Here is a 26,952-nt window from a genome sequence, read left to right on the forward strand (position 1 = left end):
AAATAGAAAGAAATATAAGGCATTCGTTTAATTTATGATCTTGTTGAAAAATGGTCCCAACACAGTAGATTTTTCCTCCTAGGACAAGCCAGATGTGGGCCTTCTAAAGGCATTGGTATGGAGCCACAGAGAGATTTCAAATGCTGGGAGAGAATGACAAACACAGAGTAAAGGTGACTCAGACAAAATACAAAAGCTATTTCCTCTTCAGTCATTTATACAGCAACTCGTACTAAATAAAAATGTGCAATATATATGTTAGAAAGTCTTATGGTCTGGTTCTTTTACTGCCCTGGCATGATTAATAGAGACAATTTAGCCAACGTTGTCAACTATTTACTTTTTCATCATCCTGATGTTTGATCAGCAATTCCTCCAGAACTAGCAGTAAAAGGGAAACAGCCAGAAGTTTTGGTCGGTAATCAGGTGTTAACCCTAGTCTATTTTATGAAAGGTTTATACCTCATCTTAGAAAGCTGACTGTTTCTCTTTTTTGATAGCCAACAAGAAGCAATGCCTTAGGCCTATTTGGTTGCTGTCCTGGGTAGAAGAGTTTGGCAGCCCTAGGGAGATGAATTCTTCAGCCTTGGACACGCCCAGAGTAAAGAAGCAACACCCTCTCAGCCACTACTCTGTTGCTATGAAACAAAAGACTAGGAAGGTGAGCGAAGCAGGAAGTCCCGCCTTTTAGCTGGAGTCGGCTTTGGCTCGGGTTCCCAAGGCTCACGCCCACCCGCCCACTCGTTATTGGTCAGTTCCCTAGTGCCTTGATTCCTTTCTTCCATTTCCTTTCCCTTTTCCACTTTCGTTCTCGGGTGAGTCCAGTCCCCCCATTTCCCACTGAATCCCTTTCTGTTTGGGAAGTGCGGCGAACGGGGCCATTCCTCTGGGCCCATTGTGTACTGTGGAAGACGTGGACCGGGTGGTAGTGCGAGGAGGACGGGTGCCTCCCGCCCATTGGCGCCGCCCGCTGTCCGGCAGGGCACAAATGCGCGTGATTGGCCCAACCCCGCGAGGCCCCACCCTGGCCCCGCCCCACCCCTGGCTCTTGCTGTGTGTATCCTACAGGGGTGGGGTGTCCAGCGAGTGGTCTCCTCCTCCAGCCAGGGCTGCTGCGGCGTCCCGCGGCCTCCCCGAGTCGGGCGGGAGGGGAGAGCGGGCGTGGATTGGTCTTGACGGTAATTGTTGCGTTTCTCCGTCTCGGTGGCTTTTGCTCTGAGTCGCTCCTTCCTCCGGAGCGGGCTTTTACGGCGATTACACACTCCTTGCCTGGGCTACCCAGGCGCCCTGTTCTCAGGGCGTGTAGAATCGGACCCGCGCACACGCGTGTCTCTGGGCAGCTGCAGCGCCGAGACGCCAGGAGGGAAAGGGGCGCTAGGGAGGCTCGACGCTGCTTTCCGCCCGGGGACCCGGGGGCAGCCAGGCGCGGGCCACGGAGGAAGAAGGGACAGCCCCGGCTTCCAGCTGCTGTCGCCGCCGCCGTCACAGTTTGAAGAGGGGTATTTAAAGCCTGGACCCGAGCAGGGGCAGGGGAGGAGGAAGAGCGAGTTAAGGGAGGCGGGCGGCTGGAATTGCAGACAACCCCCGGTGCGCGTCTACCTGGGAGCTAAACGCGGAGCGTCGGAGACGCCACTGGGCTGCGGGCGCTGGAGAGGCGAGGGGATACTTTGTCCTTTCTCTGTCCACCTTCCTCCCCCAGCTGTGGTCCGAGAGTGGCAGGGGAGGGGCCTGAGCAGCAAGAAGGCACAGATGTCCCGAAACAAAGCTTTGCACCCCCTACCCCCACCCTACTTGGATGAGACTGCAGGCAAGGAGCGAAAGAAGTGAACTCTCTCCTTTCTGTGCCCGCTCTTGTCAGTTTCTCTCGCTTTTAAAATGGGTTGTTTGTTGGATTATTTGGCTCTTAACTTTGGGGCAGCTCCTCAACCGCGTTGGTTTAAAGAACTGTGTGTTCGTGTGTCCATGTTCATGCGTCTGTACTGGTGGTTTTAGCGGGGAAAATCCAAGTCCTAAGCCTTTGTTGACAACAGACGTGCCCCTTAGGCTCCTGTAGAATAATCTTTACGTTTATATAATTTGGTGAGATCTAACAGAGTGAAAGTGCGGTTTTGGAGTGAGGCTCCCCAAATCTTTTCTAAGGGCTTGAGTTCTAGTCTTTTGAATTGCGATTAAGGCAGGGAGGGTGAAAACATCGTGCTCTTACCTAGTTGGCAGAAATCTCTGTAAGTTTTTTGTTATGAGTTGGGTATTAATCAAGCCTTCACTACTTGCAGTGTGAAAAGGGTGCATCTTTAACCCTTAGTGTTCCAAAAACAAATCTAAGGTCATTGCTCCTAAATCTCTTTGTGGTATGTAAAGATTGAGAGTACAGATTCAAATACTACTGAAAAGTTGAATCTGGGACCCTGGATTTTGTTCTCATTGATGGTGGAAGATTTAATGGGTACACATTAAGCTGTTTTTTTTTTTTTAAGTATTTTCATAACCAACTAACTGTTTTTTGTTTTTTTTTTTAATTTCCCTTTCCAAGAACTAAGATTCCAGATGGCAAATTCTATGAATGGCAGAAACCCTGGTGGTCGAGGAGGAAACCCCCGAAAAGGACGAATTTTGGGTATTATTGATGCTATTCAGGATGCTGTTGGACCCCCTAAGCAAGCAGCAGCAGATCGCAGGACAGTGGAGAAAACTTGGAAACTCATGGACAAAGTGGTAAGTTCTGACTGTGCCTGTACAGAGCTCAGTTCACCCTGGATATGGTTTCTCCAGTTTTACTTGTACTGTTAATTTATAATAATTACTGTTATGTCTTTTGATTTGGAGTGACCACTTATATCTGCTGTGAGTGTTTTGAAAAGTTGGATTCAGGGCAGAGATTTGTTTTCTTACCTTTTGTCCCACTCTTCAGGGTTCAAAGGTCCTCTATATAACTCAGATATGCAAAGTTTTTTACTGTTGGCTGCTCTTTGTTAATGCATGGCGTAGAATAGTTTGTAAGTGTTTGTTCCATCTTACGTAAGGTTGTGTTGCTCTTAGATAACAAAGGACTCCAAAAAAGACTGCAAACAAGTAATTTCAGAAATGTCTCAGCTGGACTACTCATGACAACCACAGCGTGTGATGCTGAGAATGTTTGCTGGGGAAAGAACCAGATTAGTCCTTAAGTGAGAGTTTCCATTTTCCTCTCTGAGAATTCATCTTCATTAAGAAACTTTTTTGTTGTTGTTAGTGGTAGAGTTACAGTGTCTTTCATCTATTCCATTTTGAAACAGGAAACCTTTCTGATTGCGCATTGTTTATTGTGAAAGGAAAATTTATGATGGAGGTGGTGGGACTGAGAGTTATCAGAAACCTCTGTGGTTTCTGCATGTTGCTTTCAGATGAACTACAGCTTTACAAGAAGAAAAGTCTAGGCAGAACCCAGAGAAGCCTAGGCAGCCTGCATACTTTACAGGGGTCTACAGAGGAAACTGGAACTATCAGTTGTCCTATCATACTAAGTAGGATTAGGAAGTAAATATGATTAAGATGTAGCTTGCTGCTATGAAAATTTAGTAGTTTACTTTTGAATCAGTAGTACTGCCCCCTATATATTGGTAAATGTTTATAGCACCTTATGGTTTTATTTCATTGATATTTGGGGCTAATTATAAATTTAGTTGATGCAGGGCTCTTGATATCTTTGTAACTGCAGAAATGGAGATTTAAAAAAAATATTTCTTTGTTGAGTTGTGTTAAAGCCTCCATGAAATCATATAGTAGCAGGCTCTTTTACTTTGGTTAGTAACCATGTGCAAATATTTGCCATCAAAGCCACTTTTGGTGGTATTAGCCATACAGGAAAGGGGTAAAGTTTACTTTATTTTCATTTATCCTTATGGAAAGTACAGATGGGTAGATGAACGATAGGCCTGGCATTCTATGGCTGGTGGTGCTGAATGCAGAGCCAGAATATTTTTGTTAGATAAATATCCTTAATTTGGGGCTTCAGTGTGACCTATTTAAGCTTCTGCCAATTTATTCAAATTGTGATATTAAAGTGCTCCAGACAGAATGATGTCATAGTGTCAGAACATTGCAACTTGCTGCTTGAGGTCAGGTTTTGATTTTAGCATTGGATACTTAAGAATGAGGAGCATGCAGTTGGAAACATTGTATGTATTTGGCAGGCACAATACTAGCTGTCTTTGCTTTTCTAAGGAGGATTCAATTTAAGGTCACTCTCATGCCTAAATCATTAGTTAGGTGTAAGAGTAGGAATTCAAGATTTTTTCTTTAACTTACCTGTTATATGAGTGGGCAAAAAATGGGTCAGATTCTACTAGGGAGCTGCTTCTCCCTCCCCACCTCCTTCTCTGAGTAGTCAGAATTTGCACAATTATGAGTGAATGTTAGAACATCAAATGAAAAAGATGGATGTAAAGAAATGGTAAACTACTGTTAATACAGAAGCATTCTTTTTGAAACATTAAAAAATGATTAATTTTTAAAAAGTGTGATTTTGGTCTGTAAGTGATTATTAATCTAAGTTTTATCCACTTTTAATTATTTCACCATGGGTTATGGTTAAATAGATGGTTATTTGATGGTTAAGCCTCTGCCATGATTTATTTTATTAACCCTTTTGCGGGTTTGGGTTTAGCCTCTCCAACTGAGAAACTTAACTCACAAGGAAATCTATGCTCTCAAGTCTCTACTTAGTGGAATGTGGGTGCGGGTGTTGGCAAAGGTGCATTGTGTGGCTTCCCCTATTTGTCTTCATTATTTGTCAAGGATGAAAATTGTTGTGTTCATTTATGAATGCATTCTTTGGCTTTGTGGAAAGAAGCCATATAAATCATTGTAGAAGAGTCCAGTATGCTTATTGCTACTCCATCTCACAGTAATAAAAAAAAAGCTCTGATAATTACAAATTGGAATTATATTTTATTTAATTGTGTAATGCAGAAGAATTCCCCGCGTGTGTTTATCTTTCCTTCCTTTGTCAGTGGTGAAGGAAGTGGTTCATAACATCAACACCATCCTGGTGATTACATCAGGAACTTTATTATTAGTCCACAAGTTAATCCCTTGACACATTACCTAACTGTTTTGTAAAATAACTGCAATAGTATGAGTTTAACTTGGGAATAACAGAAAATAGTAACTTTCAACTCTAACTAATGATTAGGTAAAAGGGACGGTTAAGTATTGAGCGTTTTATCTTTGTGAAGCCTCTTCACCAAGATCAGATGTTGGAAGTGTAAATTAGAAAACAAGCTCTAAGTACTACATGTCTCAGCTACCTACAAGGTAAAATCACTGATCTCACAGTCTTAGGTGATAGGGGAAATATCTAGTATGTAGTTACACCGTTCTCTGGCCTCTGGAATTTAAAACAGTCAACTGAGATTCCAGTTCCAACTAATTGTTATGTTTCAGAGAGTAGGTTTTCTATACAAGGTCACTGAGAGTAGGAGGGAGTAATTGCTCAGTCATGTTCCTTGTAAGATGTAAAATGTTTGGTAAGAAAACATCAGTGGCACAGACTTAGCATAGTACCTTTATTGAGAAAAAGAATAGCATATCTCAAAACATCTCATTTAGACATACCTTTCTGGTCTTAGCTCTGTGTGTCAGTGTTAGTCAGTAGCTGATCCCAGACTCTTCAGGTCACTGGATGCCTATTTGATACAGTAATAGAATTATTACTCATGAATACATAGCTAGTTTCAGATACACCTGAAATGTGGAGTCTGTCTCAAATATATTACAGAGATGGAGGTTCTTTAAACACTTAAATATTTGTTGAGGACCTACTGTGTTTCTATGACATGGCTATTATCTGGTGGTGCAAAAGCTAGATGAGATATAGCTGCCCTTGACTTGCCAAGGAACTTGGAGACCAGCATCAGAGCCAAGAATATAAGTGGGTAATTGACGTGTAATATGGAAAGTGCTGTATTATGACCTATACAGAGTACAGTGGGAGCAGTACAAGGGAACATCCACCTTGTTTTTCTGGCCACTGCTCAGACAGTTGTCTGTCTGGATTCTGCTGGCTACTGCCTTTAGGGGTAGCATTATTGTACTCTTGTTGGAAATGCTGAGGTGAGGGTAAGGAAATGATTGCTAATCAGCATGGTAGGAATGATAATTTATTAATGTGAGGTTCCTGAGCATGGTTTTCCAAGCATCTCAGCCAGGTGATGGAAGATAGAAGAAACAATTTTCCATCTAATAAATACTAAATGTACTGGGCATACATGGATGTTCAGGAAATTAAAAAATAATTAATTAATTTCAGAGAGCAAAGCAGTTGAGTACCTGCCTACGTTTTTGTCTTGTTGTCCTTGTCATTTATTTGAAATTACATTACTGAAAGGGCTTTAAAAGCATTTAAAAAGTGATGATGCCAGACAGCCTTTTCCTGCCTTTTACCCTCAGTACATTTAGTACATTTGTCAAGCTTGGAATGTAATTCATTCTCTGTCTTTATAATTTCACTTCAACCATAATATATTTTAAAAGTTCATCAATCAAAGGTGCTTAAGTCATATACAGCTATGAAAAAATTAAGTATTCTTTTCTAAGTTGAATTACTCATACCTCTGAAAAATATTGCATGTAGAGTAAATCTTAGGTTTTAGATACCTATTATTTGTGTTTATCGGGTTTGAGAATAACTGTCCTTGAGCCCTTGGAACAGGGAATATCATTTATTTGAATCATTCTTCACATATTTCCTTTTCCTTGGTGAGGCTGTTCTGTTTTAGCAGAATCATGGACCCTAGTAGACTTGGATAGATGATAACACATTAAATGTCTGGGAAATTTTGTTTAGTACTAAATTAGACTTTGAATTTGTGCTTAGGTAAATTAAGTGATCCCAAGGTTTGCTTCTTGTTACTTCTAGGTAAAGCTTTTGGATAAAGTATAAGATTTAAAGGAATCCTCCCAAGAGTTATCTGGGCTTTTTTTTTTTTTTTTTGCATGTTAAAATTTTAATGCTAAATATTAATAGAATAATATTTATAGTTCCCATCGTGGTTCAGAGGAAACAAATCCGACTAGCATCCATAAGGACGCAGGTTCAATCCCTGCCTTGCTCAGTGGGTTAAGGATCCTGTGTTGCTCTGAGCTGTGGTGCAGGCGACAGACGTAACTTGGATCTGGCATGGCTGTGGCTGTGGTGTAGGCCAGCAGTCTCAGCTCTGATTCGACCCCTAGGCTGGGAACCTCCATATTGCCATGGGCACGGCCCGTCCGGTGGTGCTGCTGCTGCTGCCGGTGGTGGCTGACGCCCAGAGTGGGGAAGCAGCCGGCAGTCACGCTCCGAAGCAGCTGGCTCCCCTGCTGCTGCCCCGGGGAGGAGAGGAGCAGCAGGAGCGATCTACCTGTGGCGGCCACCATCTCTCAACTTATATGGCTTTATCCTTGTGCTATAGAGCATACATTTAACAGAAGCCTTATCAGTTAGTAATCTTTTCAATCCTGTAAAATTTTAACCATTCACATTTTGAATCAACTTCTTTCCTTTCTTTCAAAGGTGCTTTATATGCTATCTCCTGATTTTTGTCATTTATCTCTCTTATCCCAAGTACGAAATGATAGAGTCATAAATATCATGCCATCCTGTAGAATGTAGTAAGTGCTCTAATATGGTATAAATACAGTGCTCTAACTAGAATGTGATGGATATGAATATTGCTTGTTAGGGTAAAAATTTGGTAGGAATAGAATGCAACATGATGGAGGTACTGTCTAGCTATTCTTTAGAGGTTGTTTTGGATTCCATTGAGGTGGAGGACACATCGGGCAGAAGTAATGATGAGTAAAGGGAGATTGTTGTTTGCGAGAAGGCAAGTTAGAGAAAGAGAGACTTTGACTGCTTTGTCAAGGAATTTGGACTTTATTTGGTAGGCAGAGAACCACTGCAATGTTTGAGTAGAGTGAGAGGAAGTCAAGGCTATTCTGTAAGAAATCATTCTCTGGACTCTAGAAGAATGGATTAAGAGAAAAAAAAAAAACTCTTAAAAGTAGAAATAATGATCAAGAGGAATTAGAACAGATTAAGAAATAATGAAGGGCCAAGCTAGATAGAGAATTGACAGTAGTGATAGCAAGTGTTGGTTAAAATGTGGGAGGTATTTTGGAGTAAAGCCTAAGGTCTTCAGAGATAGAGGATGAAAGAGAAGTTGAAGTGAAAGTGACTCTTGAGGTTTTCAGCTTAGTTGACCTAAAGGCAGTGATGCCCTTAATGAGATAAGGAACATAGGAAGAAAAAGAGGAAGCTTGGGAGTTGATGCATGATAAGTTTGTTTTTGGCCATGTTGAGTTTGACATGCCAGAGTGAAATACCATTTTGAAGTCAGAAACTTGTGTAGTTAAAGAGAGAAGTTGAAACTAGAGACATAAGTTTGGTAGATATAACCCCCTTCCATAGCATTAGAGGCAGCATTCCAAGCTACAGGACAGCAAGAGATTTGGAAGGCAGACTAGAAGGTGAGAGTTGGAGAAAAAGTTAGAGATTGGCATTTTTAGCTGTGCCTGGTGCATATCTATAATTAGATGGCAGTGAAGGAGAGAGAATTCTGCAAAGAACAGTGATGGGACAGATAGGAAAATAATTAAACGATACTGGTTTCCGGGATAGAGGTAGCTTTAAGGAGGTAGTTTCAAAATTTGAGGAAACCAAGTTCAAGTGGATGAAAATTTGAGGAGACTAAGTTCAAACAGGATGAAAATTTAAGAAGTCATCGAATTTTTCTTTTCTTTTCTTTCTTTCCTTCCCCCCCCCCCCCGGCTGCACTCATGGTATGTAGAAGTTTTTGGGTCAGGAATTGAACCCACAGCAGCAACCCAAGCCACTGCAGTGACAGCACTGGATCCTTAACCCACAGAATCACAAGAGAAATTCCATCTTAAGTAGAGGTCATTGTTGATCTTTCAGTGCAGTTTTGCTCATGTGATGGCATTAGATTAAAAAGAGTATGTGGATTATTTAAAAATTGTTCTAGAACTGGGACAACTGGTATAAAGAAAGTTCTGATAGCTTGAGGGTTTGAGCAAAGCAGAATTTTATGTGTGTGGGGGTGCTGTTGGAGAGATTCATGGATCGAAGGGAAGGAATATAGGTAAGGAGTGATTTAAGACATGAGGGAAGGGGAGTTCCCGTCGTGGCACAGTGGTTAACGAATCTGACTAGGAACCATGAGGTTGCGGGTTCGGTCCCTGCCCTTGCTCAGTGGGTTAACGATCCGGCGTTGCCGGGAGCTGTGGTGTAGGTTGCAGACGCGGCTCGGATCCCGCGTTGCTGTGGCTCTGGTGTAGGCCGGTGGCTACAGCTCCGATTCAACCCCTAGCCTGGGAACCTCCATATGCCGAGGGAGCGGCCCAAGAAATAGCAACAACAACAACAAAAAAGACAAAAGACAAAAAAAAAAAGACATAAGAGAAGAAGAAATAATTGGTAATGTGGCATCCTAGAATACAGTGTAGAAGGGAGAGACTGAACAAGTAGAACAGTAATCTTTGGTAAAAATTAGTCCTGAACCTTTATATTACTATCACTTTATTTATTTACTTTTTAAAATTGTTATTTCTCCAATACAGTTTTTTTCTACTGTACAGCAAGGTGACCCAGTTATACATACATATGTACATTTTTTTTCTCACATTATCATCCTCCATCATAAGTGACTAGAAATAATTCCCAGTACTGCACAGCAGGATCTCATTGCTAATCCATTCCAAAGGCAATAGTTTGCGTCTCTGAGTTTCTTTTCTGTGTAAAGGTTCATTTGTGCCGTATATTAGATTCCAGATATAAGTGATATCATATGGTATTTGTCTTGCTCTTTCTGACTCACTTTACTCAATACGAGAGTCTCTAGTTCCATCCATGTTGCTGCAAATGGCATTATTTTGTTCTTTTTTATGGCTGAGTAGTATTCTATTTGTATATATACACCACATCTCCCTAATCCAATCATCTGTCAATGAACATTTGGGGTGTTTCCATGTCTTGGCTATTGTGAATAGAGCTGCAGTGAACATGCGGGTGCATGTGTCTTTTTTAATCTACGTTTTGTCTGAATATATCCTCAAGAGTGGGATAAATGGGTCATATGGTACCTCCATACTGTTCTCTATAGTGGTTGTACCAGCTTACATTCCCACCAACAGTGCAGGAGGGTTCCCTTTTCTCCACACCCCCTCCAGCATTTGTTATTTGTGGACTTCTTAATGATGGCCATTCTAACTGGTATGATGTGGTATCTCATGGTAGTTTTGATTGGCATTTCTCTAGTAATCAGGGATGTTGAGCATTTTTTCATGTGCTTGTTGGCCCTCTGTATATCTTCCTTGGAGAAATGTCTGTTCAGGTGTTTTGCCCATTTTTCAATTGTGTTGTTGGCTTTTTTGCTGTTGAGTTGTATAAGCTGTTTGTATATTTTAGAGATTAAGCCCTTGTCAGTTGTATCATTTGAAACTATTTTCTCCCATTCTGTAAGTTGTCTTTTTGGTTTCCTTTGCTGTGCCAAAGCTTGTCAGTTTGATTAGGTCCCTTTGCTTTTTTTTTTTTTTTTTGCTCTTATTTCTGTTGCTTTGGGAGACTGACCTGAGAAAATATTTGTAAGGTTGATGTCAGAGAATGTTTTGCCTATGTTCTCTTCCAGAAGTTTGATGGTGTCTTGTCTTTTATTTAAGTTTTTCAGCTATTTTGAGTTTATTTTTGTGCATGGTGTGAGGGTGTGTTCTAGTTTCATTGATTTGCCTGCAAGCTGTCCAGGTTTCCCAGCAATGCTTGCTGAATAGACTTTCTTTTTCCCATTTTATGTTCTTGACTCCTTTGTCAAAGATTAATTGACCGTAGGTGACTGGGTTTACTTCTAGATTCTCTACTCGGTTCCATTGGTTTGTGTATACTATTACTTTAAAAACATACTGTGACTTGGGATTTCCTTGGTGGCTCATTGGGTCAAGTATCCCCGTGTGTTCACTGCTTGTGGTGCAGGTTTGAGGAACTTCTGCCTGGGTACTTCTGCCTGCTATGGGTGCAGCCAAAAAAACCCAGCATATATTTATTAAAAAAAATTCTGTGATGTGACTTTTATGATGCCACAATGCTATTTTTATCTATTCTGTTTGGGCATATATTTAAGATTTTTTAATACATTTGTAAGATGCTGATTTTTTTCTAGTAGTTAAAGAAGTATTTTGAAAATATCTGACTAAATTTTTAGCTCTTTAACATATTAATATTTAAATAATTGTTAAGCTCATGCTGTTCTCTAATACGAATTACAGAAGTAGTTCTTAAATATTCAACCTTTTAAATGATTTCAGATCAGCTGAGTTCCCATTTACTGGTTCCACATCAAGAGGCATGTCCTGGGCTTATTAGCCTTATTTTGTGCTTTTCTGCACAAAACAGGAGACTTTTTTTTTGCCTTTTTAGGGCTACACCTGCACCATAGGGAGGTTCCCAGGTTAGGGGTCCAGTCGGAACTTTAGCTGCCGGCCTACACCAGAGCCAAAGCAATGCAGAATTCAAGCCACATCTTTGACCTACACCACAGCTCACTGCAACACTGGATCCTTAACCCTCTCATTGAAGCCAGGGATTGAAGCCGCATCCTCATGTATGCCAGTTGGGTTTGTTAACCACTGAGCCACGATGGGAACTCCATAAAACAGGAGATGTGTTAAGGGTTTCAAGTACTATGATGAACTTTAGGAACTAAATAAAATAACTCTTAATGTTCCCCAACAAGGCAGTCATTGCCCTTGGTCTAATTGTGATACCTTTGCAAAACCTGCAGTGATTTTGCCATGTTGTGGTATAATACAGAAGAAGAAGAAATCCTAAAAAAATTGCCAGTGCACACTGTATACCAGGTATTGTGCAGAGCACTTTTACATTTCTGCTTCTGAGAGTTGTAACACCCTATGAGGTTTCTTGGTTTCCAGAAGAAGAAGAAGCTGGCCCAAGGTTGTAAAGGTAGAAATTGGTAGAGTAAATCCCAGGTTTGATTGATTCTAATGCCTATGTTCACTGCATGAAGATTCAAGCACACTGCCTTAGGGAATAATATGAGTCTTCCACTTTCCACAAGAAGTAAATCAGAAGGACCTTTATGCCCTATATTTGAAAGATCAAGTTCTTCTCCAAGCTTTGTACTCATTTGTAGACATGCTTATTCAATATAGATAAGAATATCCTATTGGTATTGTTACTTTACTTCTGAGAGGTTCCTCCTTACTTTGTTCCTTTGCTCTTTTCTTCCATCAGATATTCATTGCACATTTACTATATGCAAGAATCTACGTTAGGTGGTAGAAATAGACCAGTGAAATAGATATGCTCTCCACCCTTAGGGACATTCCATTCTCATGTACTAGAAAGATGGTGAACAGATAAATACACAATTGACATCTTAATTACAACTAGTCAATTATTTAATGGTGCTTTTTATATCAACATTCTAAAGAAACCTTTGAAAACTACAAAAGAATTGGTAGTTTTCCCCAAATCCTACTATGATTAATTTCTAGACCCATGACCAATTATGTACTCTCTTGTTTTGTCCAATTAATATTTACATAGAAAGAGTTCTGTCACGTTTTTATATGTTTTTATATTTTTTGTTGTATAAGTTTTTATACTCTTGTATACTTAGTGATGATTTGCTGAACTAAAATGAAAAAAACTCAAAGAATTCATAGATTTTTTTTTTGCTTTTTAGGGCCGCACCTGTGGCATTTGGAGGTTCCCAGGCTAGGGATCGAATTGGAGCTATAGTGGCTGGCCTGCACCACAGCCATAGTAATGCAGGGTCCGAGCTGCATCTGTGATCTACACCACAGTGCATGGCAATGCTGGATCCTTAAAGCACTGAGCAGGCCAGGGATCAAAGCCACAACCTCATGGTTCCTAGTAGGATTTGTTTCCACTGTGCCACAACGGGAACTCCCCCTTAGATTTTTTTTTTTATCATAATGATGTACTTTTAAGTAACTCCAATAAGGAATCTCTTACAACAGTTACCTGAGGAGAACAAACAAGAGTTTCTTTCAGGCTTCCCATGCTATCTTTAAAAAATAGGATGTTTTATCTTGTAGGTACAGTACTTGATTTAATATAACTGAATGTTTCATAAAGTGAGGAGACATGTTTTATAATGAAAGTCTGCTGTGGTATGCAAACAGTTCCTTACTGTTGAAGGAAGTTTCCATTTGCTCCAGTGGAGTTTCTTTCATAGGTTTCATCAGGGGCTGAACCTTGTTTTCAGGAAATGTGTTAGTTGACCTAATACCTCTTTGTTACCTTTTAGCTGGAAATTTTAATTAAAGCACAGTCAGGAAACTGTTTAAATGCTAGAGTGTTCCAAGTATAATTAATGGCTTTGAAAATTCTTATACCACAGGTAAATCCCATGCTTGTATGTGTGCCTTTGATATGATTGAATATATATTTTATGTATGTAAATACATATTCATGTATTTATTGAAATACATGTGTAGCCATGTATATTATATATAAAATATATATTTTTGTGTATATGAGATGATGCGTATATGGACATACAAAGAGAAGTCTACTTACAAATCTTTAAATACATTTTTCAAGAAATACTTCAGGCAGTTGTCTACTGTTACGGAGAGTGCCTGACTCCTAAGTCCAGACAACAGGGTTCTGAGCAGTAAACTCAGGCTCCATTTCTCTGTTTAATTATTGTCATGTCATGAGGAAAGAGTCATTCTTGGTGATCTCTTTAACTATAAAATCCTGTGAGTCAAAGATGATAATAGAATTTTTAGCCCAGTTCCAATACTAAATGTTTTACCTTTTAGTTCAAAAGCAAAGAGTAATATTGCTAAATGAACCAATCCTTTTATATATGAGTTGGTGCCCTAAGAAGTTCATCATTGTATAATGTGACTGTAGAGTGGTTCTTCATGGAAGCTCTTCTGTGTTGGGACCACCTTTATACCAGGGAGCAACTTAGATATTTCTTTTCTTTTTTTTTTGTCTTTTTCTAGGGCCACACCTGTGCCATTTGAAGGTTCCCAGGCTAGGGGTCTAATCAGAGCTATAGCCACCGGCCTACACCAGAGCCACAGCAATGCCAGATCCAAGCTGCATCTGTGGCCTACACCACAGCTCACGGCAACGCCTTAACCCACTGAGCAAGGCCAGGGATCGAACCTGCAACCTCATGGGTCCTAGTCAGATTCATTAACCACTGAGCCATGACGGGAACTCCAGCTTAGATATTTCTAGAAGAGGTATAAGTCATTTGAATCTGAACTTCAACCTTGTTGCAAGCTTGATTTTTCTCTTAAAATACTGTTTTTAGGAAAGCAATTTCTCTCTCCCTAGTTTTCTCAGTTCCTTGCACATAGCAGGCACTGAATATGTATTGAATTGAATTGAATTTGACCTGCTTAGAAGTCATAGTTCTGGCATAGGATTATTTATTTTTGGCAGGAGCTGTCATAAATTATAGTGTTTAATACTAATCCAACTGATGAACTGCACACTCAGCGGCCTATCATAGTAATTCAGCATCTCCTGTTGTACTTTCCCATATGCAAATTTAGAAAACTATGTGGTCTACAAGGGTCCTGATGAACTGGCTTTAGCCTAGTTCACATCTACCAGATTATTCACCTGTGGGCTTCCTGTGCCCCCACCTTTTAGAATGACCACACTGACTCACTTTCACAGACCCTATCCTCTGGGGGCCTCTGGAGCTTTGCACATCCCTTTGCCTGAGATACTCCTTTTGCAAATTTAGGTATGCCTTTCCTGGCACTCCCTCATAGACAGACTTGAGTGTCCACTTCATTCCTCCCCTAGCACTTCATACTCTCCTGCATTACAGCACTAAACCCCCCTGTAATTCTTTTGTAAGCCACCTGTCTTTTTCACTAGAAAACTCCTTGAGGACAGGTCTGTGATTTATTCTTTCCTGTATTCCCCAGGGCCAGAAACAATGCCTGACACATAAACATTTGTAGGATTAACAAATGGGTCCTGAAGTTCATGTAAATTTGCAAATGGAATAAAATTAAAATGTAAATGAGTTTAGCCAGGGATCATTAATTGTATGCCTAATTCTAATTAAGTTGTGATATAGTGAGATAAAAGATCGGCCTGGATTCCTAAGATGCAGACTCTTGTGTTGGATTAATGATTTTTTAATAGTCCCTTAATCTTTGTAGTTCTTAGTTTCTTTATCTGAAAATGAATGGATTGGACAGGCTCTTTACAAAGATCCCTTAGAGCAAGAATTACATTGCTCCTAAGTTAATTATAGAGAACTAGGTCTCTTCTGCCAGACTCCTTGAGGCAGGAAGTATGCTCCAATCATCTATAATTTTCTGGCACTAAGCTTAGTACCTGGTATATGGTAGTTATTCAAACCATTTTACTGAATAAAGCAATAAATTCTCAGATAGAATTACAATTTAAATAAAACAAATGAGAAAAAGGTCAGGTAGAGAATAGTAAATTAAAAATCTGTAACATACAGAAAAAAATCTAATAAAGAACAGTAATTTGGAATGTCTGAAAGAAATACCTGAGAGGAATTTTTTATTTATCAGTTAAAAAATTCATCAGTTGGAGGAAATGAATTTAAAACTGCCTGGTCCCCTAACTACAAGTTAATAATTTATCAGCCTGTGACATGTTGTACCAAGTTTTATGTTGCTGAAATGAAACTGCTTGCTCTAGGATGTTGGTGGCAATATTTTTGAAGTTTGTGTATGCATGTGTGAACTTTTAGTTTTAAGAATTGAAAAACTATGTCTTGTTTCAACCAGGATTTGTTAAATCATTGACATATTTGGGACTTTATCAGTCTTTAGGGGAGAATGAGCTTCTCTGATTATATCAAAATGTCACAAAAATAAAAAGAAGGTAAATAGCTTTTTCAACTTTTTAAACTACACTTTTATAAAGATTTGGCATTATTTAATAAATTAGATATCTTAAACTTTCCAAGAATTTCTTTTCTCCTTCCTTCCTTTCTTTTTTCTTTTTAGGGCCACACCCGCGGCATGTGGAAGTTCTCAGGCAATGGGTAGAATCGGTGCTGTAGCTGCTGGCCTATGCTGCCGCCACTGCCACAGTAACACGGGATCCGAGCTGCATGTGCGACCTACACTACAGCTCGTGGCAATGCTGGATCCTTAACCTACTGAATGGGGCCAGGGATTGAACCCATATCCTCATGGATACTAGTGGGGTTCTTAACTTGCTGAGCCACAAGGGGAACTCCATCAAGAATTTCTTTAAGAGATTGAGATAATATTCTTACACTTAACCTATACTGATGTCTTTGGGTTACTGGTTTGAATACTATTATGTGTAGTTCAATCATGAAAATAAGGAAGTAACATAAAAATATCTGTGTATAAAAATATGTATACAGAACTTCAGGATGGGGTCCTACTATATGGCAAAAGGAACTGTGTGACTGGGTTACTATGCTGTACAGCAGAAATTGAAGAAACATTTTCAATCAACTATACTTTAATAAAAAATAAAAAAGAATACTCAAAAAAAAAAAAGAACTTCAGGATCAATCAACCAACCATCTATACATACATTTATTAGTTCTGTACTGTGTGATAGACAGTTCCATTTTAGGCACTGTATGCAAAGAGCAGGGAGAGACAATGCCCTTAGTTAATGTGGGAAATGAGTGTCTTAAATTAGGGGCCCATGCTTGATAGTTTGAGTCAGATTTTTATCTCCACCAAAGATAACATGTTATTTCTCTAAAAAGGCAAGTGAGAAAGTAAGTGGAAATGCTTTTTTTTCCTTTTGTTGTTTCATTGATTTTATTGTATTTATGGTTCTTGAAATTATTATTGTTCGGCTCATTTTCATTTGGTTCAGGCTCTTTTATGGGCACCTAAAAGTAGATCTGTGTTTTATGGAACCTGAAATTTAGAGTGGTTCTTTTAAAGAAAAAAAAAGGACAAGTACAAAACTGGATATGAAAGTGAAGTTTTTTAGAACTATAAGAAATTCATAACAGGTATAAATTTTAAAAAACGGATAAGTTGTCAATATCAGAGAAGTAATCTAGACTCTGTACACTAATACTTCACTTCTCTTCCACTGCCCATGGATACCTTCAGTCCTGTGCACCACTGGACACATTGGGATTTGAACAGGACCTTCCTACTCCTATGCTGGGCTGGTCAGCATGGCGGGCACTTGAATTACTCCTGAAGCCATTCTTTTATCACTACTGCTGATGATAATGTAACTAGTTCTAGAAGTGACCACATTCCTCACATGTACCTTCCACTAAAACCAAGCTAAATGTGTCTTCCACCCAAATTCCTATGAGTCAGCTTCCCATGGCCCTGACTTCTTCAGTGCTACCCAACAGAAGGTTAAGTTTGACAGAAAGGAAGTCACACTGGAAAAAAGACAGAAGTCTTAATCAGTTGTATTTAAAATATCTTGCTCTTGAAAACTTTATAGAAAAATTTATGATGAAAGTTTTAGAAGAGGGACAGGTGAGGGACTCTCAAGCTCAGGCTTCACTAGCTTCTGAGTAAATCTGCCTTATGTGTACATTTTCTCTTTTGCAAGAGTGTGTACCTTTACACTGTTATGTACTTGTCAGTTCCCAGTGATTTCATTTTAATGATTGTTTCTGTTCTTGTTCGAGGGGTAAGAATGAGGTGGGTAACTTACTTTTGCTAAATGAACATGTAGAAGTGAGTATATTAGTAGAACTACTACCTTTTTTTTGCTAGCAGGAGGTATTTTCAGTTCTGCAGCCAGCCCTGAACGCCCCAGTGGTTGGGTGGCACCTGATGGAATGACTGAACTGTTATGAAACAGGTGCTTTTAGGCCTGGGATGTAAAGTGAAGAAGTGGAAAAGATTTGTTCTAGGCTGACACTCATTTACTACTAATTAGTTGAGTTATTAAAATGAATCTGTTACTCTCCTCTGGGTTCAGGAAAAACACTCCAAAATATAAATAAAAATCTATGAAATTGTTTGATTGTTTTTTTCTGTTTTATGCCTGTACCCGTGCCATATGGAAGTTCCCTGGGCTAGGGATTGAATCTGAGCCACAGCTACAACCTGCCGCAATGCAGGATCCTTTAACCTACTGTGCCAGTACAGGGATTGAACCCACACCTCTGAAGCTGACCCAAGCTGCTGCAGTCAGACTCCTAACCCACTGTGCCACAGTGGAAACGTCAAAAATCTATGAAAAAGTTTTAGCTGGGAAAATAATATCTGAATTATTATTCAGAAACATTAAGATGGGCCAGCATGTAAGGCCCATTACCTCCATTTTGTTTAGAAAAGAGACTAGTAGTGGTATACAATAATTAGCACATAGTAGTTCTATTAAGTCTCAAACAAGGGATGTTGTACAAGAGCGAATGAAAACTTTAGGGGTTGAAAGTAAAGGTATGACATAGAAAAACTGAAAGAGAGGAGAAACTAGAATTTAATTGTATTAAAACAATGTGAATGTAGATTCTTTGTAGATTGGTGATAGTAATTTTAAAGTCAAATTTTATATTATGGAAAACAAAGAAATAGTACGTAGTTTGATAATTCTCTCTTTTTGTGTGTGAAAGAAAGTGTTTCAGTTCATATGAAAATGTTTTATTTTTGTCTTTGTTCCTTTTAGGTCAGACTGTGCCAAAATCCCAAACTTCAGTTGAAAAATAGTCCTCCATATATACTTGATATTTTACCTGATACATATCAGCATTTGAGACTTATATTGAGTAAATATGATGACAACCAGAAACTTGCCCAACTCAGTGAGAATGAATATTTTAAAATCTACATTGATAGTCTAATGAAAAAGTCAAAAAGGGCTATAAGACTCTTTAAAGAAGGCAAGGAGAGGATGTATGAAGAGCAGTCGCAGGACAGGTAAGGATATTCCATATTTTATCTTTCTCGGTAGTGAAATCATTTATGGCGATTTCGTTTCACTGTTAGGGTAAATGTCACCGCGTTTGTTTGGGGGGGAATATTACATTTGTGTATTTGCTTTTCGTATTATTTAAACCTTGTAGTTTTACACAGGTCTACACAAATTTATGTCAGTAGCTAGTTGGTGAGACAGTATTTGTATTTTTTTTTTAATTAAGACTTTTTTTTACAGCAGTTTTAGGTTTGTAGAAAAATTACTCGGAAAGTAGAGTTCCTTTATACCCCCTCTCCTCAGGTACCTGTGTTTCTTCTATTATTAATATCTTGCAAAATGTGGTACTTTTGTTACATTGATGAACCAATATTGATACAGTATTATTAATAAAAGTTCCCAGTTTATATTAGGGGTCACTCTTTGCAGTTGCACAGCTCCATGAGTTTCCACAAAAGATAATATTGTCTACCATTATAATATCATACAGAATAGTTTCACTGCTCTAAAAATGCCATGTGTTCCAGCCATTCATTGCTTCCTTACACTCCTGCCCCAGCCACACTCCTCTTGATCCCCTGGCAACTATTCAGCTTTTTATTATCTCTATGGTTTTGCTTTCTTCAGAATGTCATATGGCGGAAATCATGTAACATTTTCAGACTGGCTTCTTTTACTTAACAATATACATATAAGTTTATCCCATGTCTTTCCATAGCTTGATAGTTGATTTATTTTTTATTGCTGAATAATACTCCATTACATGGATGTAGCACAGCTTGTTGATCCATTTGCCTGTTGAAAGATATCTTGATTGCTTCCAGTTTTTGGCAGTTATATGTAAAGCTGCTTTAAATATTTGTGTGTAGGATTCTGTGTGGACATAAGCTTTCAGCTAGTTTGAGCAAATACCTAGGAGCATGATGACTATATGATGTTATGTTAAGCCTGTGTTAAGCTTTGTAAGAAACTCCCAAACTTTTTTCCAAAGTGACTGTACCATCTTGCATTCCCACTGGCAGTGAATCAGAGTTCCTATTGCTCTACCAGCATTTGATATTGGACAGTGTTTTCAAGACACAGTCTTGATTGGATATGTGGGTGTGGTAGATATGGGTAGAAGATGAAATTTCAGTTCCTATACTTGACTATTAAGCAAGAAGCTAAACTGGGGTGTAATAATTGAAGTGACGACAACTGAATCCTCATTTTATAGACAAGATTCTTGACTTAGAGACTACTCACTAAAGTTTGTTGTATGGCTATTGCAGTGTTAAATTTCATGATCTATCTTAAACTAAGAAAATAATAGAATTTTCCATTTCTGGGATATTTTAATTATGTCTAGAAGAGTCACTGATAGTGAGGGTCTATTAAGATTTGCAGATTGGAAAAACAAATATTAATTAAAATATATAATATTTTAACATAGTTGAGTTGAATTTTAGTTTAAGACACTTAACCTCTCTGGATTTTAGTTTCCTTAGATATAGGAAAACCTCTAAGAAATTTCTCATGTTTCTTTCAGGTTAGAAACACTAGCTTTGTTTAGCCTAATAAAACATAGGATTGTATAACAAAATTTAGTTATCTAGATATGTAGACTCTGAAGTTGTCTGTAAATACCAGCCAAACAAATACCCAGAGTGAGCAACACCATCAAGTTCAAATGTAGGAAAACCCTCTGCCAAATGTAAAATAGCATAAATGTTTACTTATTTATACTTTGCTCTCTAAATTAGTGATGAATCCTAACATAATTACAGGAGTCTAACCAATTATGTAACTGTGGGCTTATCACTTCGTATTCCTGGACCACAGTTTACACATCTTGAGGGCAGTGAGTCCTGCAGTTAGTTGCCTTTTAGCTCCAAGTGCTAATACTCTCTCCAGGACTCTTAATGGGAATTTGAATTGCCACAAGTTTCCAGGAGTAAAAAGGAGAGATACAGTGACTGTTTCTTCTTATAGACTTTTCAAGAAGAACAGGATGTTTCTGTTTAAAACTGTAGTCTTGTAGTTTTACCATTGATCTAATAAAACTAAATTGTTTTAGAAATATCTTTACATTTCCTATTCAGAGTTAGTAGCCCTGAAATTCTTCTTGATCTAGCAACATCATCCATTAAATTTTGCTTTTTAGGTTATTGGGTAGGTGAGAAGGTATGTACCTTCTAGGACTAGGAATTTGAGTGGATAACAGTATTTTAATTGAATGTAGTCATATATGATGGGGTAAACTTATATTTCACTTTTACATCTTTTTTAAGAAACTTGAAACATTTTCTAACTCAAGATGCCTCATAACTACTATTTCATGTATACATTTTTATTTTTATTTTTTTGCTTTTCATGTGGGAGCATCTCATGGAGGAATCTTTATAAGTTTTGGTTGATTGTGTGTAGATTTCTATAGTTGATGAAAGATTGCATAATGTGAACTGATCGCATTGAGGCGACTCTGTAAATTTTGTGTTTTAAATGTCTCAATAAATTTTGTCATTGTCCTAAATTCAACCCAAGACTAAGTTTCTCAGTTTCTGTGCTGGTGCAGCATATTCCTCTTTGGATTTTTCTGTCATCCATGTTCCATTTTCTGATAATGTTCATTGGCTACTATGTTTAAGGAAAACTTAAATTTGATAAATATCTGACCGTAATTCATAATAATGTATCACTTTTGGTACATCATAACAAGGCATAGACCTTTGGTGTAATGTTTCTTTTAGTAGTAATATATCTTTAAACAGTCACTTCTATGTTCCCTTAGTATTCTGAATACAAACTGAGGCTAAAACATGCCATTGTACATTGAGCTTTGGGACATTTTGCTCTATAGAATATAAAAGAAATTTCTTAGGATGTTTTCCTGGTTGTTAGGCAATTGAGTATTCTTTTGAGTAGTATGACTCTTATCTAACATGTATGATATGCTGCTTATTAGGAATTATGTAAATTCCCTAAACAATCTTTTTTTTTTTTCATTCTGTGAATAATGTCACAAGGAGCATTATTATTTTTCAGCTAAAAATGAAGTACAGTAATAGTTGAAATAGTGATGTAGAGTTCATTGATTAAACCAGCATTTCCCCAGGAGATTCTGTACTTTACTGAGGAAACTTGTGTCAGATGAGTACATGAATCAAAATGTTTAATGTCCTGTTGTACTAAAAGTAAACTTTGTGGATTTGTTTTAAATGTAAGGGCAAATGGGGAAAAAAAATCAGGCATCGATTTTGAACTAGCTGTGTTTTACTTGATTGCTAAAATATGAGTGGCCCTTGGAGTTCCTGTCGTGGCTCAGTGGTTAACGAATCCGACTAGGAACCATGAAGTTGCGGGTTCGATCCCTGGCCTTGCCCAGTGAACTAAGGATCCGGCATTGCAGACTTGGTTCGGATCCTGAGTTGCTGTGGCTCTGGTATAGACCAGTGGCTACGGCTCCAATTCAACCCCTAGCCTGGGAACCTCCATATGCCACAGGAGCAGCCCAAGAAATCTCAAAAAGACCAAAAAAAAAAAAAAAAGAGTGGCTCAAACTTTAAAAGCAATTTCATAAATGTATGATAAATATAATAACAAATAGAAAAATAGATATAGCAAATGACATAATATATTATTTATGTAGAGAGTGAGAGGTAGAAATTACAGTTAGATAAATTTATCTGCTACTGTAATAGATATTAAGAACATGTAGTACAAGCCTCTTGCTTTGGGGATGGGTGGAATAATGACTTCTGCTAGAAGCAGACTGCGTGCCTTGCCTGACTCTTATTGTAAACCTCTTCTTCTCTAGTATCACTTTGTGCCAAGTTTTCCCCCTCCCCCCTCAAAAGAATTGAACCTCACACTGAATTAATTGATGCTTCTCCAGCAGTGTCTAAACCTTTCTGAGCTGCTATTTCTGGGCGGAGTAATTCAGTGATTTTTGGCACTCTTAATGCTTTCAAGTGTATGTATGGAGTAGGGAAGGAACAATCTATAGTTTCAAGCACAGAGAAGAAGAGAAACTTTATAATATATTGCTTAACATTTCAGTGGCAAAAGTCAAAGTGGTTGTGAAGGTATTTACAGCTGACAAATGTGAGACTCACAGGAGATGCTTTTCTTCAGTGATGTGACTGGCAGTTTCATCAGTTGACTATTTTAATTAAAAAACATTTACTCTTTCAGATTAAAAGTTGTGAGTTAATCATCTGTTCTCCAAGGCCTGGTGTTGGACACTGTGTTTTTAGAACACTCAGAAATGATGGCCTGACGATAATCAGATTTTCTGTATTTCAGAGCTGCTTCAGTGAACCAGAGTGCTACAACCCGTTTTTCCCTCCCACACTCTGGTTTGTAACCACTGTAACAAAACCAAAAGTCAACTGAGGTGGAAAAATAGCTCTGCATTATGATAATCTATCTGTGAAGGAAATAAAGGCTTTAAAAACTTCATGCCAAAAGAGTAATACATGGTTGTTGTCTTATTAATGTCATTCCAGAACCCTTGGACCGTTCTTCATGCACATGTGTTGTAGAAAACAAATCATAGTGTGCATAGCTCTTGTAATAATTCTCATTCCAGATAAGATTTTTTAAAAAGTATTTTGGCATTAAAAACTCCGTTCTAGAAAGTGCTAGCCTTTGTTCAAAATCCTCCAGAAGCATCAAAAATCTTTTTCTTTGTTGAACATTTGACCAAACAAAGAAAATGTATAACCTGCTACATTAATAAAGTGCCTTTCCCCCCTAAAGGACTGTACATTGGCTGCGCTTGCTGTTTCTGCCTGTGTTGTAATTCCTGAGACAGTGTACCAAGAGCATTTTAGAACTGATGTGCTAAAGATAAATTGGTTAAGTTAAAAGCTGAATCAAAACAACATCAGCTACAATAATAACAACAGTAAGGGAAACAACAAAACACAAAGCTACAAACAAACCTGCGTGCTTTCCTCTTACCATTGTATGAAAACATGGCTTTGGCCAGAGAATAATGTTGCCCTAATCAAAATGTTTAAATGGGAATAAAGATGAGTACATGTTGATTACATGGTTATCGAAACAGTTTTGAAATTCCTCATGGGTTTTCAGTGTAACCATACAAAGAGACTGATCTGTGTGCACAATTTGGGTTCTATGTAATAGTTTTTAATTATTCCTGGACCTCACAGGTTAACAGACTTGTTTATAATCCTACGTCAAGTTCCCCATGTTCTCCTAGGCAGCCCTGTTGTACATTGTGAGAAGGACATGAGAGAAGAGTGCAGAAATCTCATGGTCTGCTGCCATTTGTCCTCCACGTGTTCTTTGTTACCTTGCTTGGCTTCCCAACTCCAGTCTGTGTTTTTTGGTCTTTATTTTCTGCATATTCACAATATTTACCTACTCAGATATTTCAGCATCAAAATATGTAGATGTAGTTTGTTTCAGACTAGATGTTACTGTTGCTCCATCAGTCTAGTCAATCATTTTTCAAATCCACTAATAGTTTCTAGTAAAAATACTGTTTTTTGTTTTTACAATAATCATTTGTCGGCAAATTAATCTTAGGGAAATTACGTCTGTCTGTCTGTCCGTCCATCCGTCCTTCCTTCCTTCCTTCCTTCCCTCCTTCCTTTCTTTCTTTCTCTCTCTCTTTCTTTCTTTTTTTGGCCAACTGCAGCATATGAAGTTTCCTGGGCTTGAGCCGCAGTTGCAACCTGCTGCAGCTGTGGCAGCACTGGATCCTTTAACCCACTGTACTTGGCTGGGGATTGAACCTATGTCCTTTTGCTACAGATATGCCACTGATCCCATTAAGCCTCAACAGAAGATCCTCTTTCTTTTAAAAGTAATTTTTACAGTATTGAATGCATTCCATTTATTCTATGAAATATCTACTGTTTAATCATGAATAAGAGGGAGTAGTTTATGTTCCTTTAAAAAACATTCTTCATATTTTAAATATTAAACTAATCTTTCTGTTTCTCTCTTTATGGTGAAAATTGCAGTTCTTTTTGTATTTCATGAGGACATGACAAGTTGCAAATAGGAAAATGTGATTTCTAAATAAGTCAAAATAAGGGACTTCTCATTGTCGCGCAGCAAAAATGAATCCCACTAGTATCCATGAGGATGTGAGTTTGATCCCTGGCCTCTCTCAGTGGGTCAGAGCTGTGGTGTTGCCATGAGCTATGGTGAAGGTTGCAGATGCGGCTAGAATTCCGAGTTACTGTGGCTGCAGCATAGATCAGCAGCTATAGCTCCCATTGGACCACTAGCCTGGGAACTTCCATACACCATAGTTGTGGCCCTAAAAATAGAATAAATAAATAAATAAAATCCAAATAAGTTATTGGTAGGTTTTAAACACAAATATTTTCATGTAAACATACTTAGTTGCTACTTAATTTTTCCTATATCTGCATTCTAGGAATTTTTTTTTTCCCTTTTCAGTGGTAGAATAGAGAAAGTAAAAGACTAATTTTTGATATTTTAAAATGATAATATGTAATTTGGATTCTGAGGAGAAATAGTGATTAACCCTGAAGCAGGAATATGTCTGCCAAGTAGGAAATGGAATTGTCTCTAGAAAAAAGTGAACTTTGGGAGTTCCTGTCATGGTGCAGTGGAAATGAATCCGACTAGGAACCATGAGGTTGTGGGTTTGATCTTTGGCCTCTCTCAGTGGGTTAAGGATCCAGTGTTGCAGTGAGCTGTGGTGTGGGTCGCAGACTTGGCTAAGATCTGGTGTTGCTGTGGCTGTGGCATAGGCTGGCAGCTGTAGCTGCAATTAGACCCCTAGCCTGGGAACCTCCATATGCTGCAGGTGCAGCCCTAAAAAGAAAAGGAAAAAAAAAAAAAGAAAAAGTGGACATCTTCCTGAGATTAATTTATCACAAATGAATAGAAAGTTTATTTAGTTTTGGTAAGAATGCTTTCCTTCATGTTTCAAGCACCTGAGAGATATGACTATACTTTTCTAAAGTTTGGAAATCAAGGGATTTATTTCTTTAACACATTGTGAAAGTGGAGGCCATAGGAAAGTTATTTGGACAAATGTTTTCAAACTTAAACAAAGGTAGTCTGTTAGAGTGGGCAGGTGAGTGCTTGTAGACTCTTTGACTGTTAGAGACTTTATGGCTAACTACATCCATGCTGCTTTGATAACTGGACACAAAGTAATTTACTTGTTGATTTTTTTTTCATGTAGGTGAAAAATAAAAGGTGTTTCTCTAGCAGTTTTCTCCCTGGGACATATTTTCAAAATACAAAAGAAAACAAATTATTCTGATATTCAGATACTCAAAACTAAATCTACTGTCCACTGTTTTAAAATTTTCAATAAAATGTTTATATTTAATCAATTTATTTGCTATTTATTTACTTTTCCCCCAGCCCTGTGTTAGTACCATTCAGTCTCTAACACCTGATTTATTAGCTATTAAAATTTTATTGCAATTTATTTCAGTTCCTTCCAAGTCAGAATATGTATTATAGACACATGATATTTTGATTTTAAAATTGGAGATATTTTTCCCCTTCAGTTTAGATTTGATTAACGGTTCATAAATTCTGAGTGATAACCATTATATCATAAGACAGTAAGCCAGTTCACATGACTCAAGTGAACTTGGCTTTATGGTTGAATACCTTTTATGCTTTTCAGAAAGTCTTAAGGCAGCTTATTAAAATTGATGTTTTTCTTTGAGTAATATCTGGTGACATTCAAATTTGATAATTAAAATCCAGAAGCACTCAAGAAAGAATGCCTGTTTTTAGTTTCATAATAACAAAACTCCCACAAAGAAGGTTGATGAATGATGTCTTTCAAGTAGCAGATTTATCATTTAGTTAAAGAGAGCTCCTTTGGCAGTTTTTTACAAAACTAAATTGAAGTCTGTTTATAAAACAGACAAATTGAAGTGATAATTCTATAGCCTGAGGAATGCTTGGAAATCTAGCCCAAGAAGCATCTTTTTTTTTCAGTGACTTAACATAGAAATGGAGTTTCCGGGAATCCAAACAGATTAACACCCAGCCCTAATTGGGTAGGTCATAAAATAGTACTC

General features: G+C 38.2%; 1 protein-coding gene across 6 annotated transcripts in view; it reads left to right on the top strand.

The window, feature by feature from the left end:
• The first annotated feature begins 729 nt into the window (after positions 1–729).
• Positions 730–26,952, top strand: part of CBLB (Cbl proto-oncogene B) — a 219,481-nt gene continuing 193,258 nt past the window's right edge. Inside the window, exons 1-3 of one of the 6 annotated variants that reach the window (XM_047793123.1) lie at positions 730–750; positions 2,531–2,712; positions 18,671–18,921. In XM_047793123.1, coding sequence (XP_047649079.1) covers positions 2,545–2,712; positions 18,671–18,921 — 419 coding nt within the window. In that variant the 5' untranslated portion in view covers positions 730–750; positions 2,531–2,544. The other 5 variants (XM_047793131.1, XM_047793097.1, XM_047793104.1 and 2 more) reach the window with 5 other exon arrangements.

This window comes from Phacochoerus africanus, chromosome 1 (genome assembly GCF_016906955.1).
Source record: "Phacochoerus africanus isolate WHEZ1 chromosome 1, ROS_Pafr_v1, whole genome shotgun sequence".
Classification (NCBI taxonomy): Eukaryota; Metazoa; Chordata; class Mammalia; order Artiodactyla; family Suidae; genus Phacochoerus; species Phacochoerus africanus.